General features: G+C 42.7%; 1 protein-coding gene across 1 annotated transcript; it reads left to right on the top strand.

The window, feature by feature from the left end:
- The first annotated feature begins 1,813 nt into the window (after positions 1-1,813).
- On the top strand, positions 1,814-7,997 carry slc26a2 (solute carrier family 26 member 2). Its single transcript, XM_029442329.1, is given in 7 exon segments — positions 1,814-2,109; positions 2,206-2,528; positions 2,530-2,586; positions 2,588-2,833; positions 2,987-3,277; positions 3,528-3,976; positions 5,156-7,997. Coding segments are annotated over 6 exon segments (2,169 nt in total). The 5' UTR covers positions 1,814-2,109; positions 2,206-2,219; the 3' UTR covers positions 5,973-7,997.
- The last annotated feature ends 8,285 nt before the right edge of the window (positions 7,998-16,282 follow it).

Below are 16,282 nucleotides of genomic sequence, written 5' to 3'. Positions count from 1 at the left end.
TCGGCTTATTAGTCTTGAGTAGACAGGGGTGGGAGGACAGCTTCACATTGACACCTCACTACTGTATATTTCAGATATTTCTACATTGTCTGGTTTTCCACAGTTGTTCTATTTTATAAAAGTTCAGGGTTTTAGGTTTTGATTCAGTCATTCAATCGTGGAAATGGAGTGACTGCATGTGTGCACCAGGAAGCGCTCCAGTTCTGAGGTCTTTACACTACTGTTGGTTTATAAAACAGTGAATGGTGTAGGTCCAGAATACATTTCTGATCTTCTGCTACATTATGAAGCAGTGTTCAGTTTTTATGCACCATATATATAACAAACTCCCAGAGAACTGCAGGTCTGCCGCAACTCAGTTCTTTTCAAATCAAGGCTGAACATGTTTCTGTTTGCCCCTGCCTTTTATTAAATCAAATCATGATTCATTTCTTACACTGCACTGGAAGTTTTATTCTTGTATTAAACACTTATTCTGTATTAGCTTGTTTTCATGTTCTGTTGTTAGCTCTTCAATGACTGTTTTTCATTGTATTTGAATGTCCTCTTGTGGTGTTTCTTTTGCACTACGTGCCTTTAAAGATACACTTAATTCTGAAGTAAACCTCCTTGTTATCTTACTATAATACAAACAAAGTAAAACAATCTGCCATTAGTTCTGTAATATGATTTAACTTATTGTAGTTGTATTGTATGGAGTGATTTTGCCCCCACGTGATGCATCTTCCTACATAGATCATCTTGGTCTCAGCAGGTCATGAAACGTCACGGAACACGCGTTCCATGTGACGTCATCACGCACGGAGCTCCGGTGTAAAATGAATTTAAGGCGGAATGACACTCGGCTGAACCTGAACACAACCTTACTAACTTCTGAGCACAGGTCAGTTACTCTACACATCAACATGATATATGTGTGTGTGTGTGTGTGTGTGTGTGTGTGTGTGTGTGTGTGTGTGTGTCTGTGGAAGAGCACACTGTTGTGTTAGTTTCTTTAAGTAAAGTTTCAGCTGGTGTCCACGTTGATAACTTGTTTACAATGGTCCCATTCATAGCTCTGCTCAGGCACCTCCTGGATAGTTACACAGATAGTTGGAGATAGTGGGACACACGTTATCGCAATTAACTTTAACTGTGAATGTTTCGATAGAGAATGTCATATATAACTAGCTGTAGTTTAATACACTTGGACTTGTTGATATGTTTCCCGGATACACACGTACAGCTGGGCTTTAAGGATGTCGCTAACGTTACTTCACAGTAACCTTATTAACACATAATCTCCTTAGCATCACTACACACACTTCTCTCAGGAAACACACAAGTTAAGACCACTGTAATCCTGTTACCTTGTCATTCTGAGAACGCTTTACATCTGCAGCCAAAGTCATTTCCAACGCCACGTACCTCCGTGTTAATGTATTCACACACACACACACACACACACACACACACACACACACACACACACACACACACACACACACACACACACACACACACACACACACACACTCACACACACACACACACACGTAAAAGCTTAAAATGTGATCAAGTGATAGTTTTGTGTTACACTTTCGTTATAACCCATTCTTTCTCCAGTTTCATCTGTTTTCACATAGAAATATTGTCATTTTAATATTGTTTAAACAGCAGTAAACTAGGCCTAATAAAACTAATCCAATTAAACCCAGAACCTTGAAAAAAAAACTGAAAATGCAAAGTGTACATTCATTATGAATAAAGATGGAGTCACTAAGTAGCTGAAGTTTGCATTATGACCCAAATGTGTCAAGGTTGTATAGCAATATAACATATAGTACATGGGTCCTGCTCACTTTGTCCTTGGTTTGGTAGTTATCAGTACTGGTGATTATCAGTAAGGGTCATTTTTCAGTCTGCGGTTCACTAAATGCGTAAGCTAAATTGTATGAATAAGGGGAAGTGTCATATCTGTATTGTGATGTAACATCCAGGAGGAAGAAATATTTCTCGGCCTCAGCAAAATGTCAGAAATATGCAGTCAGGCCTCCCCCCACGGACCTGACATGTGATCGCACTCCTGCTCACCGTCCACCTCCTTCCACACTGCTTGTCTCATATAAGGTTGTTATTATAGTGAGGTGCAGATATGTATAGTTATAAGTCCTTATATAAAATGTTATTGGCTAAACTGAACTCTTTGTCTTTAAATCCCCACAGATAAGGGCTCCACCATGACTCATGGCGATGAATGCTGCACAACAGCAGAAGATGGAGCCGAGAGCGCCCAGCAGCAGCCTCTCATTCTGGAAAGGGTGGAAAAACAAACAGCCAAAAGCTGGCAAACCGTTGTGTCACATCGTCTAAAGAAACACTGCTCGTGCACCCCAAAGAAAGCTAAATCCAAAATACTGGGCTTCGTCCCGATCCTGAAGTGGCTGCCGCGCTACCAGCTCAGGGAATGGTTGCTGGGCGATGTCATGTCAGGGCTGATTGTCGGGGTCCTATTGGTCCCGCAGTCCATAGCATACTCCTTATTGGCCTAGTCAGGACCCCATATATGGTCTCTATACTTCTTTCTTCGCCTCCATCATCTATACCTCTCTTAGGCACTTCTAGACACATCTCAGTGGGGATCTTTGGGGTGCTGTGCCTGCTTGTGGGTCAGGTGGTGGATAGAGAGTTAGCTTTGGCAGGATACCTCACAGAAAGCGACAGCATCAGTAGTAACGATACTGCCATCCTGCTGGCTGGCCAGGGGAATGGCAGTTTGGGGGTGGTCTGTGACAGAAGCTGCTATGCAATCACAGTTGGAGCTACAGTTACATTCACTGCTGGAGTTTACCAGGTGAGTGTGGGGGGGATCTTATGCACTGGACAAACGATCACATACTTATAAAAACAATTGCTTTTGTATTCTTCTCCATGGCTGCATCAATAAACTGCATTGAACATTTTTGAAGACAAGAATATCTTCCTCATGCTTCTCTCTTTCTCTCAGGTGCTAATGGGTGTTCTGCAGGTAGGCTTCGTCTCAGTCTACCTCTCCGACTCCCTACTTAGTGGCTTCGCTACAGGAGCCTCCCTCACCATCCTCACATCCCAGTTCAAATACGTTCTGGGCCTGAAGATCCCCAGGCCCCAGGGCTGGTTCACTCTGTTTAAGACCTGGTACAGTCTGCTCACCAACCTGGAAAACACCAACATGTGTGACCTGGTGACCAGTTTGGTGTGTTTGTTGATACTGTTGCCTACCAAGGAGCTCAACGATCGCTTCAAAGCCAAGCTAAAGGTAAACAGAGCGTAGATTAGTTTTCAGATGTTAGTCCTTGTTGACCAAGATTACATTCAAAGGTTCCTGTTCCATTCGTTCTGGGCTCATAACTATGTACAGTATCGTGATCAATACAGAATATGGCTTGAGATAGTTAAGTTCCAGTACATCTTGAAGCTGCTTGTTTATTAGAGAGAGTATAAGATTAGTTGTCTGGGGTTAGGTTAATGTTTCATTGTGTGTTGTCTTTGTTCCCCCCCTTACCCAGGCTCCAATTCCCTTCGAACTCTTTGTGGTTGTAATTGCGACGCTGGCTTCTCACTTCGGCCACTTCAACACCGACTATGGGTCTGGCGTGGCTGGTAACATCCCCACAGGCTTCCTCCCTCCACAGCTGCCGTTGTGGACTCTGATCCCCAATGTGGCTGTTGATGCCTTCTCCATTGCCATCGTGGGATTCGCCATCACCGTCTCACTGTCAGAGATGTTTGCCAAGAAGCACGGCTACACAGTGGACGCCAACCAGGAGATGTACGCCATCGGCTTCTGCAACATCCTGCCATCGTTCTTCCGCTGCTTCACCACCAGTGCTGCGCTAACTAAGACCCTCGTCAAGGAGTCGACAGGGTGCCAGACTCAGATATCCGGGCTGGTCAGCGCCCTCGTCCTTCTGCTGGTGCTGCTGGTTATTGCACCACTCTTCTACTCCCTTCAAAAGTAAGCATACCACACCATTAACTGTGATGATGACAACCTGCATGCTCTTATCAATAGAATGATGAACCTAAATGTTTTGACATTACTAACATTTACACACGTTATAACACATAAAACATTTACAATGACAGGAATACAATCACATGGCATGATAAGAGAAATCAGCGGTGCATAAAGCAGATAAACCATATGTGCAGGAGATGCACATTTAGTAAGTCAAGAGCAAACCCTGCATGTCTAAGACGTCCAAGCTGTAACCCTTTCCTAAATATAATACATACTTCTGCAGAAGCTGCTTGAGCAGTAATTTCTCTCTTCAACAGTCGGGCTTCTCTCAGCTCCTCACACCAGGGACAGTGTTTATCTCTAATCTATAAAATGCACGTTGAGGAGAATCATCATTATAGAGCAAACATCACCGGCCACATGTAGAGCCATGCACGTGTTGGTGCTGAGCGAACACATGACGTTACTTTTCACTTCACAATGTTCCAGTTTGTTTTAGGATTCAAGACTTTCTTTCTAGTTTATGGGTTTACTTAATCGTTTGTTTTTATCTCGTTTACCATGAGAAGAGGTTTCAAGGTTAGACTTAGACAAATACAGATAACCTATAGTTCAGAGTTAATGATGAACTTGCTCACTCTGCAGAAGCTGTGCTGGTTCAAGTGTCTTTAGGGAACAGTTTAGTACAGATCATAGAGAGGTAATTGGGACTTTTCACCCAAAGACTTTGAGACTTGTTTGAGTCTTGATCAGCGTCTATTGTGATTATAGCTGTTGACTGCTGTTCATGTGCTTCTACGCTGGTGTTGTCTATGTACACGCCCGCACACGAACACGCTCGCTGCTTCACTAATCACATGTAATGTCTTCATCGTTGAGGCCAGCCTATGTTTTATCATTGTTCCTTATCTCTTTTTATTATACCCCTTTTATCTTGAGCCGATTCGTTCTGCTACTGTGGTATCTCAAGAGTTCTTTCTTTACGAGGTCTGAGATAACAAACAGTTTAAATGGCAAAAGATAACATGGACTACGTTTACACGCACACTAATATTACTGGTCACGTAAACGTATATTCTGAGAGAACTTGTAACCTCCTTCACTCGCACTGATGAGGTGCTTTCTAACCTTTGACCTTTCCTGCTCGTCTTCTTGCTTCCTTCTCCTGCCCAGATGCGTATTAGCCGTCATCATCCTGGTTAACCTTCGCGGAGCCTTACGAAAGTTCGTCGACATTCCCAGCATGTGGCGCGTCAACCGTATCGATACCGCCATCTGGCTGATCACCATGGCAACCTCGGCGCTGGTCAACACGGAGCTAGGTCTGCTCGTGGGGGTGTTGGTGTCAGCCCTCTGCGTCCTGGGCCGAACTCAGCAAGCCCAGGTCCTGGAGCTTGGCCGGGCTACAACCAGGGAGCATTATGAGGACCTGTCGTCTTACCGCGGCCTTCGGACACAACCCGGGGTGGCTGTTTTTAGATACGATGCTCCAATCTATTACGCCAACCAGAGCTTGTTCAAAAGATCTCTCTACAAGTGTGTAGGGCTTGATCCAGTGAAGGAGAAAACCCGGGTAATGAAGTTCAAGAAGAACAAACAGCAGGAAGAAGTAGCAGGAGTCCCAAACATGAACTCAGCGGAGGGTGCAGGTAAACAGGAAGAGGTTGAAGCTGGTGCGACTGTAACCTTGATGCTCAACAACAAATCCTCACGTGGCTTACGCAGCTTGGTGATCGACTGCAGCGCCATCTCGTTTCTAGATACAGCTGGAGTGAACGCTCTGAAAGAGGTCCGCAAAGATTATGCAGAACTTGGGATCAAGGTGGTCCTGGCCCAGTGTAACACCTCAGTGCTGGACGCACTGGAAAAAGGGGGATACTACCCCGAGAAAAAAGGATGTGACCAAATCATATTCTTCACCATCGCAGACGCCGTCAGCTACGTCCAGAGCCTCTCCGCTCCTCACGGAGATCATGATAGCAAATGCTAAAAAGATCTATCTACCAAATGTATCTGTTTACACGTATGCAGCTGTGCAAATCGCACAACACAAAAGAAAAGTAATTGTTGCCTCTGTGCCTTGTACTGCTTACAGTGATTGCTGAAGTGCCCACATCGATCCGACAGAACTGCTGCAGACAATCCTTTATTTAATAGTTTCAGCATATTAAATGCTCAACAGTTTGAAGTCTTCCTCAGAGAAATGGAGCCAAAGATATTTCTACACCCAGATGAGCAGTCACCCAGCAATACTACATACACAGGATTATTTAGAGTCACAGCCTAACTCCATTTAAAACCGTACCTAATGTAGAGGTACAATAGCAGTTTATTTTCTAAATCTACTGTATAACAGTGTATCAAGGCTTTAATTGCACTATTAATGTCCCTACAATTGAGTCACAAGCAGACTGAGTTATTTAACAGCGAGGACCATAGTTAGCTAAATATATTATATTGTCCACACGTTGCACTCCTGGTGGAAAAGAGAACTTAGTGGATTCCTTGGTGCAGATCTTGTGTTGTTGGTTGGGATATGTGCAAAAGAGTGAGAAGAAATGTTTTAAGGGAACTCTGTATCAGAGTTTCAGTTTAGTTTGACACAAGAAATCATTTGAAGGTCTTCATTCTTAAATACAATGTATGTAGCTTTTGTGATGACAACTCACAGATCAGAGAATGTACTGTAACTAACTGTAATACCAGAGAATGAGGTGAAGTTTCTTTGTCCTGTGGGAGACTTGCTCATGTTTACAAAGCCATATAGCAGTAAATGAACATGTGCAGACAGGCAGAACTTCTGTTTACTTTCCATTGTGCAGCCTTCATGTTTCCAAAGTGCAGAGCCTGCATCGTACACATGTATACACTGTGAATGTGTTCCTATCGGGCCCTTTGAGATACGACTGCCAGTTACCTTGAACTGTTGCAACTGGACACCAAACCGCACTAATCTCTCATGACTCTCAATCTTCTTGTTACCATAACTTTTTCTTTTCCTTTAACAGTTCCGTCAGTTATTTCAGAAGATCATTGGTCGTGTTTTTGAAGTGGAGGAACTCATTTTGGAACAAATCTCAGCTCTGGATTTATTATAACCTGGCAGGCCTATACTGAATGTGTCACTTTGATAAAGTACTTTATGTTTATCTACAATACATGTCTGCTGAGGGTGACAATAATACCCACTGTTGCAACAGATTGGTAAATACACGATTGTCAGCTCGTTGATGAATGGGAGCAAAGTTTGAGTTCAAGAACAACTAGTGCAGTGAATGCCACGTGAGATTAATACACACTGCCTCAAGTGTGTCTGTTGAATAATGGAAGAGATCGGCTCATCAAACCACAAGCCAGTTTATTTATGAAATAAATGATAAGTCATTATCGTTTAAAGGATGGAGGTCCAATCATTTCTATTTGTGTAACACAGGAATGCTCAGGCTACATGAAGGGTGCACACAATGCTTTGTGTTCAGTAACTGAATATAAACTAGACTTTTGTTTGTCTTTATCGGGCTCCTTTAATCCCCAAACATTACAGGAGAAAAGATGTCCGTGTCTGAAAGGGCCTCGGTCTTTGCTGCAGGGTGTATGAGGTTCGGAGGAGCAGAGTTATAAGCACAGGCTGAATACTGTTACAGGTGGTCCGAGTGGAGGCAGTCCAGGTCTATAACAGTCCTCACTAAAGCCTTTCTGGACACTGAGGTTTCTCTTTAAATTCTAAGTGCTTAACATTCATGTCTTATGTAAAACACTTGTTGAAAAGTGCTTCAGAAATCAACCTGCCTTTCCGTTCTGTTCACACACAAACTCAAAGGGAGAACGACCAGCTGGGGATAAACTCAGATCTGTGTTCGTAGCTTTAGTTGTTTCTGCCACCAGACTTGGTGCATTAAACACATTATTTTAAGTATATACTTATATATACAGTTCAAATTCACAACCATTTTCTTTCATAAAGTTGTGACATGTAACATGTATGACATTTCAATAAAACAATCATATTTCTTTCTGTTGTTTTTATATTTATGCTACGTACAAACTTTTATCTGCTGAAACTAAATTGAATGCTTCAGCGTTCAAAGACATGTCTTACATCTAGAATATGCTGAACATATGATGACTGATTATTAATCATTCATCAACTGAGAGCCGTCTGTGTATTTGCAGAACACTTCTGACAATCAAACGGTTGCTGCAGGAATGTTGTTCTGTGGAATGTTAGAACTTGCACTTTGTATACTTCTGTTTTGACAACCATTAAACCCCACCCTCTTAACTAACAGACGTTACAAGCTGAGGCGTTGTGGAGCTCAGGGGAACTGCCACATCCAACAATGAAAGTCAGATATCAAGTTTGTGCTTTTGTATAGGATGTACTCGACACAGCACTCAGTCTAATCTCCAGGCGTCCTCTCAATGGCTCTTGCTGTTGCCCAATCCCAATTAATCTGTCCATTTAAGGAACAGGAGGCAAACTCTGCATTCCTCCTCATCAGTAAAGCGTGACTGTACCATAATAAATGTAGAAGAATAGCTGCAGAATTGCTACTTATAGAGCCTACGAAATGATACTTCGTCAGTGTTGTTGGGCTGGTGTATGATAGAGGTTGCATTTCTATTGTGAAATGTGCCATATATATATTTTATTATTCATGTATTCGTAATAAATCACGATCATAACAGCATAAAAATGACTTCCGCTAACAACAATCGGTCGCTGCGCCGGGAACATCCACTTCGGCAATGTTCGGGCGATGACGTCACAAGTAGAACACAGCCGCCGCCAGTGTTCGTCTGCGTTACAGCCGCCGTCAGTGTTCGTCTGCGTTACAGCCGCCGCCAGTGTTCGTCTGCGTTACAGCCGCCGCCAGTGTTCGTCTGCGTTACAGCCGCCGCCAGTGTTCGTCTGCGTTACAGCCGCCGCCAGTGTTCGTCTGCGTTACGTTACAGCCGCCGCCAGTGTTCGTCTGCGTTACAGCCGCCGCCAGTGTTCGTCTGCGTTACAGCCGCCGCCAGTGTTCGTCTGCGTTACAGCCGCCGCCAGTGTTCGTCTGCGTTACAGCCGCCGTCAGTGTTCGTCTGTGTTGAAGCATCCAGCAAAGACTGCTGTCAATTATTACGAGACAGAACGGACAACAATCGATCATCAAGGATACTTGTGAAGCGATGTGTTGTGTGGGGATGTGGGGCCGTCTCCAGCTTTCTGTGGCCAAAAGATAAAATGTTGCGTTTATGGACAAGACAAGTGCGTCGATGAAACCGATGATTTGTGGGCAGCACTTTGAGAGATCGTGTTTCGAACAAACTGCTCGCCAAGGAAATGAGATTGAAAAAGAATTTAAAACTGAACGCAGAAGCTGTGCCTACAATACTGCCGAGACCCCAGCCAGCACAAGCCAGCACGCCGACTCAAACACGTCCGCCGGTGCAGAGTCCTCTACCAGAGAGACGACCAAATGCATTCTCCAGAAGGGAGGGAGCGAAGGTAAGCCGTGCTACTTGTTTACTGTATTTATTGTTTCACGCATAAAGCCATCATCGCTCTAGACCTACTGTATGTAACGAGGTTACACCAGGCCCTAGCTGATATCTGTGTTATTGTTTGTAGTATTAATAACTTAAGCTAATTACACTTCATTATCTTAATTAAGTGTAGATTCAATGTTTATAACAGGCTTCCTGATTTTATTCTGTATTTTGAGTCAAAGCGTGAGTCTATTTAACGTTTAACTATCACCCTATTATTACAGAGGTGTTGAAACATTGGTGAATGAAGCCACTGACAGAACTGAGGATACCTGTATGATCAGCGACCATCTATTGGACATCCACACTGGGGAGGGAGCTGTGTGTACACCAGTAAGTATACAGACTGTACGTCATCTGTACATTACAGTTGTAGTACCAGTAGACCTGCACATGATGTGTTAAACATACAATCACCACATGCATGTTCATAATTCATATATTTAATTGATTTGATATCATTGCTCTCTCAATCAATTCAACCACATCTGTTATTATGAATGTTATTAGATATTTTCTTTACATGTATAAACATGCAATACAATTTCAAGCTGGTTTGAAAGATTTATTAGTAAAGTTGTGTTTTGTACATTTCAGAATGAAATTGCTGTGCAGACGGATCCCCCTCCACGGACACACCACAAGTCCATGCAGGCGCGACCACGTGTCAGGTCAGCTGGACTGCAAGTTCCAATCCAAGTTGGTTGTTCCAAAGGTCAGTGTCATAGTAGTTGTCAGATGGAAACGTAAGCACAGATCCTTTGAATGGCACATGATGGCATTCTGTGGTTCTTACCAAGTATTCCCCGGCAGACTCTCACCGGCGGTATGCCACATAGTGATGCATTCTGTAACATACCAGATAATACATGTCAATGGTAATCACTTCAACCTTATTTATCTGTGTATTCTGTGACTGTGCCAGAGTGACCATTCGACTCCCCATAAATACATCACAGTTTCTGAGCTCTACACATTACACAAGTAACTTCCTCATTACGTGGCTCATCACCTGCTCGTTGTCTGTCCCTCTTCACATACCTGTGGTAGGCTGTCTGCAACACCCAAACATCCAGACACTTTGATTTGAATCCTGGGTGATCTGTTCTGCAGGTTGTGTTTGCACCATGTCCCTCATATTCATTAGAGTTCCTCCATGACATCCTTTTCTTGGCAGCAGCTCTTCAATTGCTTTCCATAATTGTAGAGTTTTCACATGTACACCTAAATGTACAAAAGAAGGGTGGTAAGGACATGTACACAATATGCAAGATCCAGAGGAAAGGCCAATATTAACGTCATCTTAACGTCATACTATGTATATGCCTGTGTTTGACGACTCGTAAGCAGCTCATAAGCCTGTTATGGTCGTACGGAGGTCGGATCTATCTAGTAGCAACTTGTTACCCGTTTCACGTGAGTCTCGTAAAGTTACGACATCGTAACTTCCATGAACATCTGGTAAGTGTTCCGGCTCCTATAGGCAGCCGTGAGACGGTCAGTATACAGACTATACTTTATAAAGCAGCGCTGTCCTCCGGTGTGAAAGTGGGGCATAAATCTGGGTCTCTGAAGTCCAAAATAATACTCTGTCTTGGCTCTGGTGTAAAGTCATCATTTAACTTACTCGTCAGAAATACAATATCCAGAGGGATTTTATCAAATGGTTGTTGTTTTTAAATATACCTGATAGCTCCATTCCCTGGTGATAATAGACACGTGGTTTTACCTCACTGCCATATATTTAACACGAATGGGAGTTCTTCAGGTGAACTTGAGTTTTCAACAAACTAAATTAAGCATTATCCAGTTAAGTCCACCCACCACCCTAATACTTTTGCTCAGACAAAATAAGGACACAATCTTGGCCTGCGGTGTCTTGTGCTCTGACAACTGGAGTGCTGCTGACAACAGTGAGAACAAACCCAACAGGGCAGAAACACCAGTTTATCTTCACTCCCAAGTTTCAAGGTGAGCAAGATTCATGAGAACATCCCGGCCTTTCTTCTGAGGCGAGTAAGGATACGTTGTGTCTGTTTCCATCTGAGCGTTTCACAGTTAACAATGCTAACAACTGTTAAACCGTAGTGGGGTCATCAAAGGGCAGATACTGATGGCAATGCTTTAGACTGGATGTCAGCATTTTGTGCCAATATTCTTTCTACATGTTCCATCTATATCCCTATATATATATATATATATATATATATATATATATATATATATATATATGACAGAGGACCTTGTCTGGCAAGAGAAAATACAAAATATTGACAAACACTTGAAGGTGAATGAGGAACCTTAGATGCCCCATCTGTGACGCTTTAGTCTTTTGTAAACTTGTGTAAGAGATAAGAGTTTAGTGATTAGAAGTTTTGGGCGGCCTTTATCTTCTGCTCCCACCTTGTTCCTCCCTCCTCATCCTCCACTTTCACTGATTCATTGATTTTTATTTTATCCTACGATCCAACAGAGCAAATCTGCAGTGACTGAGCCAGAGGGGAAAGTATCTACACATTATATTAGAAAACAATTCAGCCTTGTGAGTTCTTGTGGGAACAGACTGGGAGTATCTGCTCTGAAGAGATAATAAAAACACAGCACGTTGAGAGCTGGCTTGAACTAGTGCTGCTAACACAAACAGTATAAGGGTCAAGCTGTTCGCTAATACAGAGAAGCAATACCTGGATCCTACGTGAACCAGATCATCTGGAGGTCAGACGCCAGTGTTTCTTCACACTTGAACTGTTACTGTATAAACATGAACCGTCAGCATCTTGTTTTAAATAAACGTTGATTACTACATCTCCTCAGTACATTTCCATTACAGCAGTGACTGTATCCTGCCACCAGGGAGCAGCATCGACCAGGAAGATGGGGAGTGATGAAGATATGATTATTATTTAGATAAATACTTATTTTTTGACTAAAATCTCCATATTAAAAAGTCCAGAGAAACACTGGAGGGGAAAAGAGATTCTTGTATTGCTTTTACTTATGCGGATTGCCAGGAAACCTTTAAACTGTTATTAGTTATTTAGTTTACTTTATTGTAAACACATTTGTTCAGCCTTTCCATAAATATCTGTTGCACTTGGATTGCAAAAGACATTTTAAAATATGTTGTAGCTCAAAAATAAAGTGGATTTAACAGGAACAAAAGACTTTGAAAGGCAGCTGCAGAGGACAGAAGGCCGTATCAGTCAGTTCCACTTTGTTTCAAAGCTCAGGTCAGGATCAGTTCAAGTCGAGGCCTTTCCAAAGGAGTCCATACTGAAGACGGAGCAAGTCAAGTCTTAAGACCAGACATCAAGAGATGCAGCTTTCTCTGGCAGGTTTAGAGGAGACATGTCACATGATTTGTGATTCTTGGGATAAAATCATTATAGCACCTAATAAATTAAATAAACTTCTGGAGTCACCAGCTGACTGCTGAGTGACCTCTGAGTGACCTCTGTATGCGTGCAGCCTGCGAGCTTAATCAGGTAAAAAACTGACAGACCGGTGAACAGACCCGGCGTTCTGCAGAGAGGTGAGGAAGTAGAGGTGATTATTTTCTCTTTCACGGCTTGTTGCCTCTCCCAAATTATAATTACAGGGGGGTGGCACCTGTGTTGATTGGTATACGATGGAAAACTCCTGCACAGTACAAAGGGAGCAGTCGCTATATTTTTTATTATCGCAAAATCACCATCTTACTTTTTCTTAGAGATTAGAACTAGTTTCTTGCTCTGGAGGTGATGCAGGAATTATTCCAATGTGATCCAAAGTTCATCTACACCAACTTAAATGTGAGGCTAAATAATATCTATTGGTTACCAAAAGCACTTTTCCTTTATGTTTATGTATCTATCCGAATTCAATAGCACTGAACTTTAATGTAACAGCCAACAGCTTTAGTTGATGGACTGCAGCTGAACCTTTGATACACAGCAAACAAGTGATTCATCATGTTCAATGTCAATACCTCTCATCTAATGTGCTACCACGCATATTATATTCTATAGAAATATATTCTATTGTACTGTTTATGTATTGTGTGCTTTGATCGCACTGACCTACAGAATGAACATAATGTACCATCATGTCCTCAAACCCAAAGAATTCATGCTGCATACTTGGTGTTTTGTCATTTTAATAGGGATAGGATTAGAATATGTATAAACATATTAGAGAGATGAGGCAGGACACACAAGAGAAATCCCTGGCCACCTCAGTGCCCTGAACTGGGAGGTGTATTAGGACGGGTTGATTTGTCCTTACTTTATGCTGTTACGTCGTTTTATGTGCATTATGTATCAGGGAGATTCTTCTGTCTTCTCCAAATCCTATTTCCAAGGTCACGCACCAGGTTAATATGATTGAATAAGGCCATTGGAAGGTCAAGTGTTTCCAACAACACGTTCCATTTTCAGTTAATGGAGGCATGAGTCAATTAGATGCTTCAGTGGGAGCAAAGTGGATTACGAAATACTTTTGGTTATGGTTCAGCAGCTCATTTCTATGTTTTCAACTTGTTGTTTTTCTACGTGGACAAAAGGCCGCTTCATCCTATAAATGCCACGACTTCACACTGCTTCCATTTCTTTGTTTGGTTTCCACAGAGAGAGACCTGCAGAGAGGGAGGGAGGACTCAGCTTAAGGATAAAGCACTTGTCATCCGGGGGATATTATTTCAAGTTGTCAAAATCCCAATTCTGTAAAGGGACACGTCTGTATTTCAATAAGGTTTCGACAGAGGAAGCCAACAGGCATTTTGTTAGCTGTCAAAAACAGTTTTATCACCACTCTCTCGCATCAGCTCGACTCCGGCGTCCTCATATCCAATGTTCTTCTCATATACAGCCGACAGATCTATATTTCCACTAAAGATGGAGCAGTCTTCAGTGGCATAATAATGAATTCAAATGTAGGTTACATCATTATTTTTCAGATAATTTCCTCTCACATAGCTGACAGCATGACAGGACAGGTAGTGCAAAACAACTGATATTGGAGCTTAGAGGTTTTCACATCATCTCTTTTAAAAAGCCTGATTTATAGCTCAGCACGATACAAAGTCTCAGGAAACATTTAAACTTATGACTAACAGCTACACAAGCAGCGAGAAACATAACATTTGTCATTGTTTATCGGTTTCTATTTAATGTTTTCAGTTTAGTAGTTGGCCAATGGTGCGTTATCTAGCTCCTCTCATAGTCCCATGTCCTGAACTGGGAAGTCGTTCTTCCAACTTCAATTAGTTCATGAGCTTTAAGTACGAATGAGACAACATCATGGAAGCTACGAAGAAGATGCGTTGTATTTAATTGCTCAGACCATTTGAACAACACGTTGTTGATCCGACTTTAGGGGGCGGTCGCGTGAGCTTTCCCAACCGGGACCTAATTTTTCTGATTATTTCGACAAAACATGAATGTAGCACAAATGCCTTATCTCGCAATGTTATCAAAAGTGAAATAATTCATATCCGCTCCAAAATGTAACGGGTTCTTCCTTGGCACATGCTTCACCCGGCTGACAGGGAAACAGACAACAGCTATATGCAAATAGCTGTTACTGTCTGGTTTGACCAGACGGGAGCAGCAGATGGGTAGGTTTGGTTATACATACACACAAGCTATGCACTCAAGTGCTTTTCACAGACCTTGCTCTAATTTAGTTAATATTCTGGCAAACATTGTGTCATCCTAACTGGGTCAAACTCCAGTAAGTTGGCTTGTTAACGGATCAGTTTATCCAAATCCCAAAATAACACTCACTTACAATAAAAACATGGATTTGAACTGTTGACAGTTGCATTGTTCCGGTTACTAGATAATCCAGTCAGCACTGTGAACTGCTTTCATTGTAGCATCTTCACATGCACGGTGGAGGGACGCTGGCAGGTTGCTGCCGCCTCCACCGTGTTCTGTTTGTTTGTTCTTTGTTGTAACTTGTGTTGTCTGCTGCTGAAGCATCTCTACATGCTGCTCGTTTGTTTTGTAAAAACATCAGAGTGAATTACGGCAGTCGTCGTCATTTCGATGCCGACACCTGGTAGCCTGGAGCTAACCTCGCCGGTAAGGGGCTCACCTGTGAGGGACTGACAGGTGTCCTCTGTGCTCTCTGCGGCTGGATACTCCGATCTGGCGTGCCTTGCTACACACGCCTGACCGAGGCTGTCTTGCTGACTATCCTGCCTGTTCTCTGTGGCTCAAGGTTGTTCCTGTGGTGTATCGCTAACACGGAGGCTGCCCCGTCACTGTGTCCACCGTCTAACCGGCTGACCTGCTGCTGGGCCCGGGTCTCCCCGCCTGGGTGTAGCCTGCAGTCTGTGGCTACAGCTAACACACTCGACCCCTCTGCCCGGCTGGTTTCGTAGCCTCCTCGACACACACCTGGACTATGAAACTGCTGGATCATACTGTTCCTGAGCCTCTACACCACCACGGGGATCATCAAACCTTTCATATGGACTGCTCTTTGTTTTGTGTCGACACTATATGTCTGCTCTCCCTCTCACTGGTTTTGCTGTTTTTATCTTCTGTATTTTGTACGGTGTCCTTGGGTGTCTTGAAAGGCGCCTCCAAATAAAATGTATTATTATTATTAGCCTGTGCGTCAAGGCAATGACCATGAATCCTTATATCCTTGGTTAATATTGTATATACAGTATATCTCAAAAGTGAGTACACCCTTTAGATTTTTGCAAATATTCTGTTATATCCTTTCAGGGGATAACATTATCCTACTGAAACTTTGATATAACTTAAAGTAGTCAGTGTG

The sequence above is a fragment of the Cottoperca gobio genome, chromosome 10, assembly GCF_900634415.1.
Source record: "Cottoperca gobio chromosome 10, fCotGob3.1, whole genome shotgun sequence".
Taxonomy (NCBI): domain Eukaryota; kingdom Metazoa; phylum Chordata; class Actinopteri; order Perciformes; family Bovichtidae; genus Cottoperca; species Cottoperca gobio.
The sequence above is the reverse complement of the archived record's forward strand: the minus strand, read 5'-3'. Positions and strand labels throughout refer to the sequence as shown.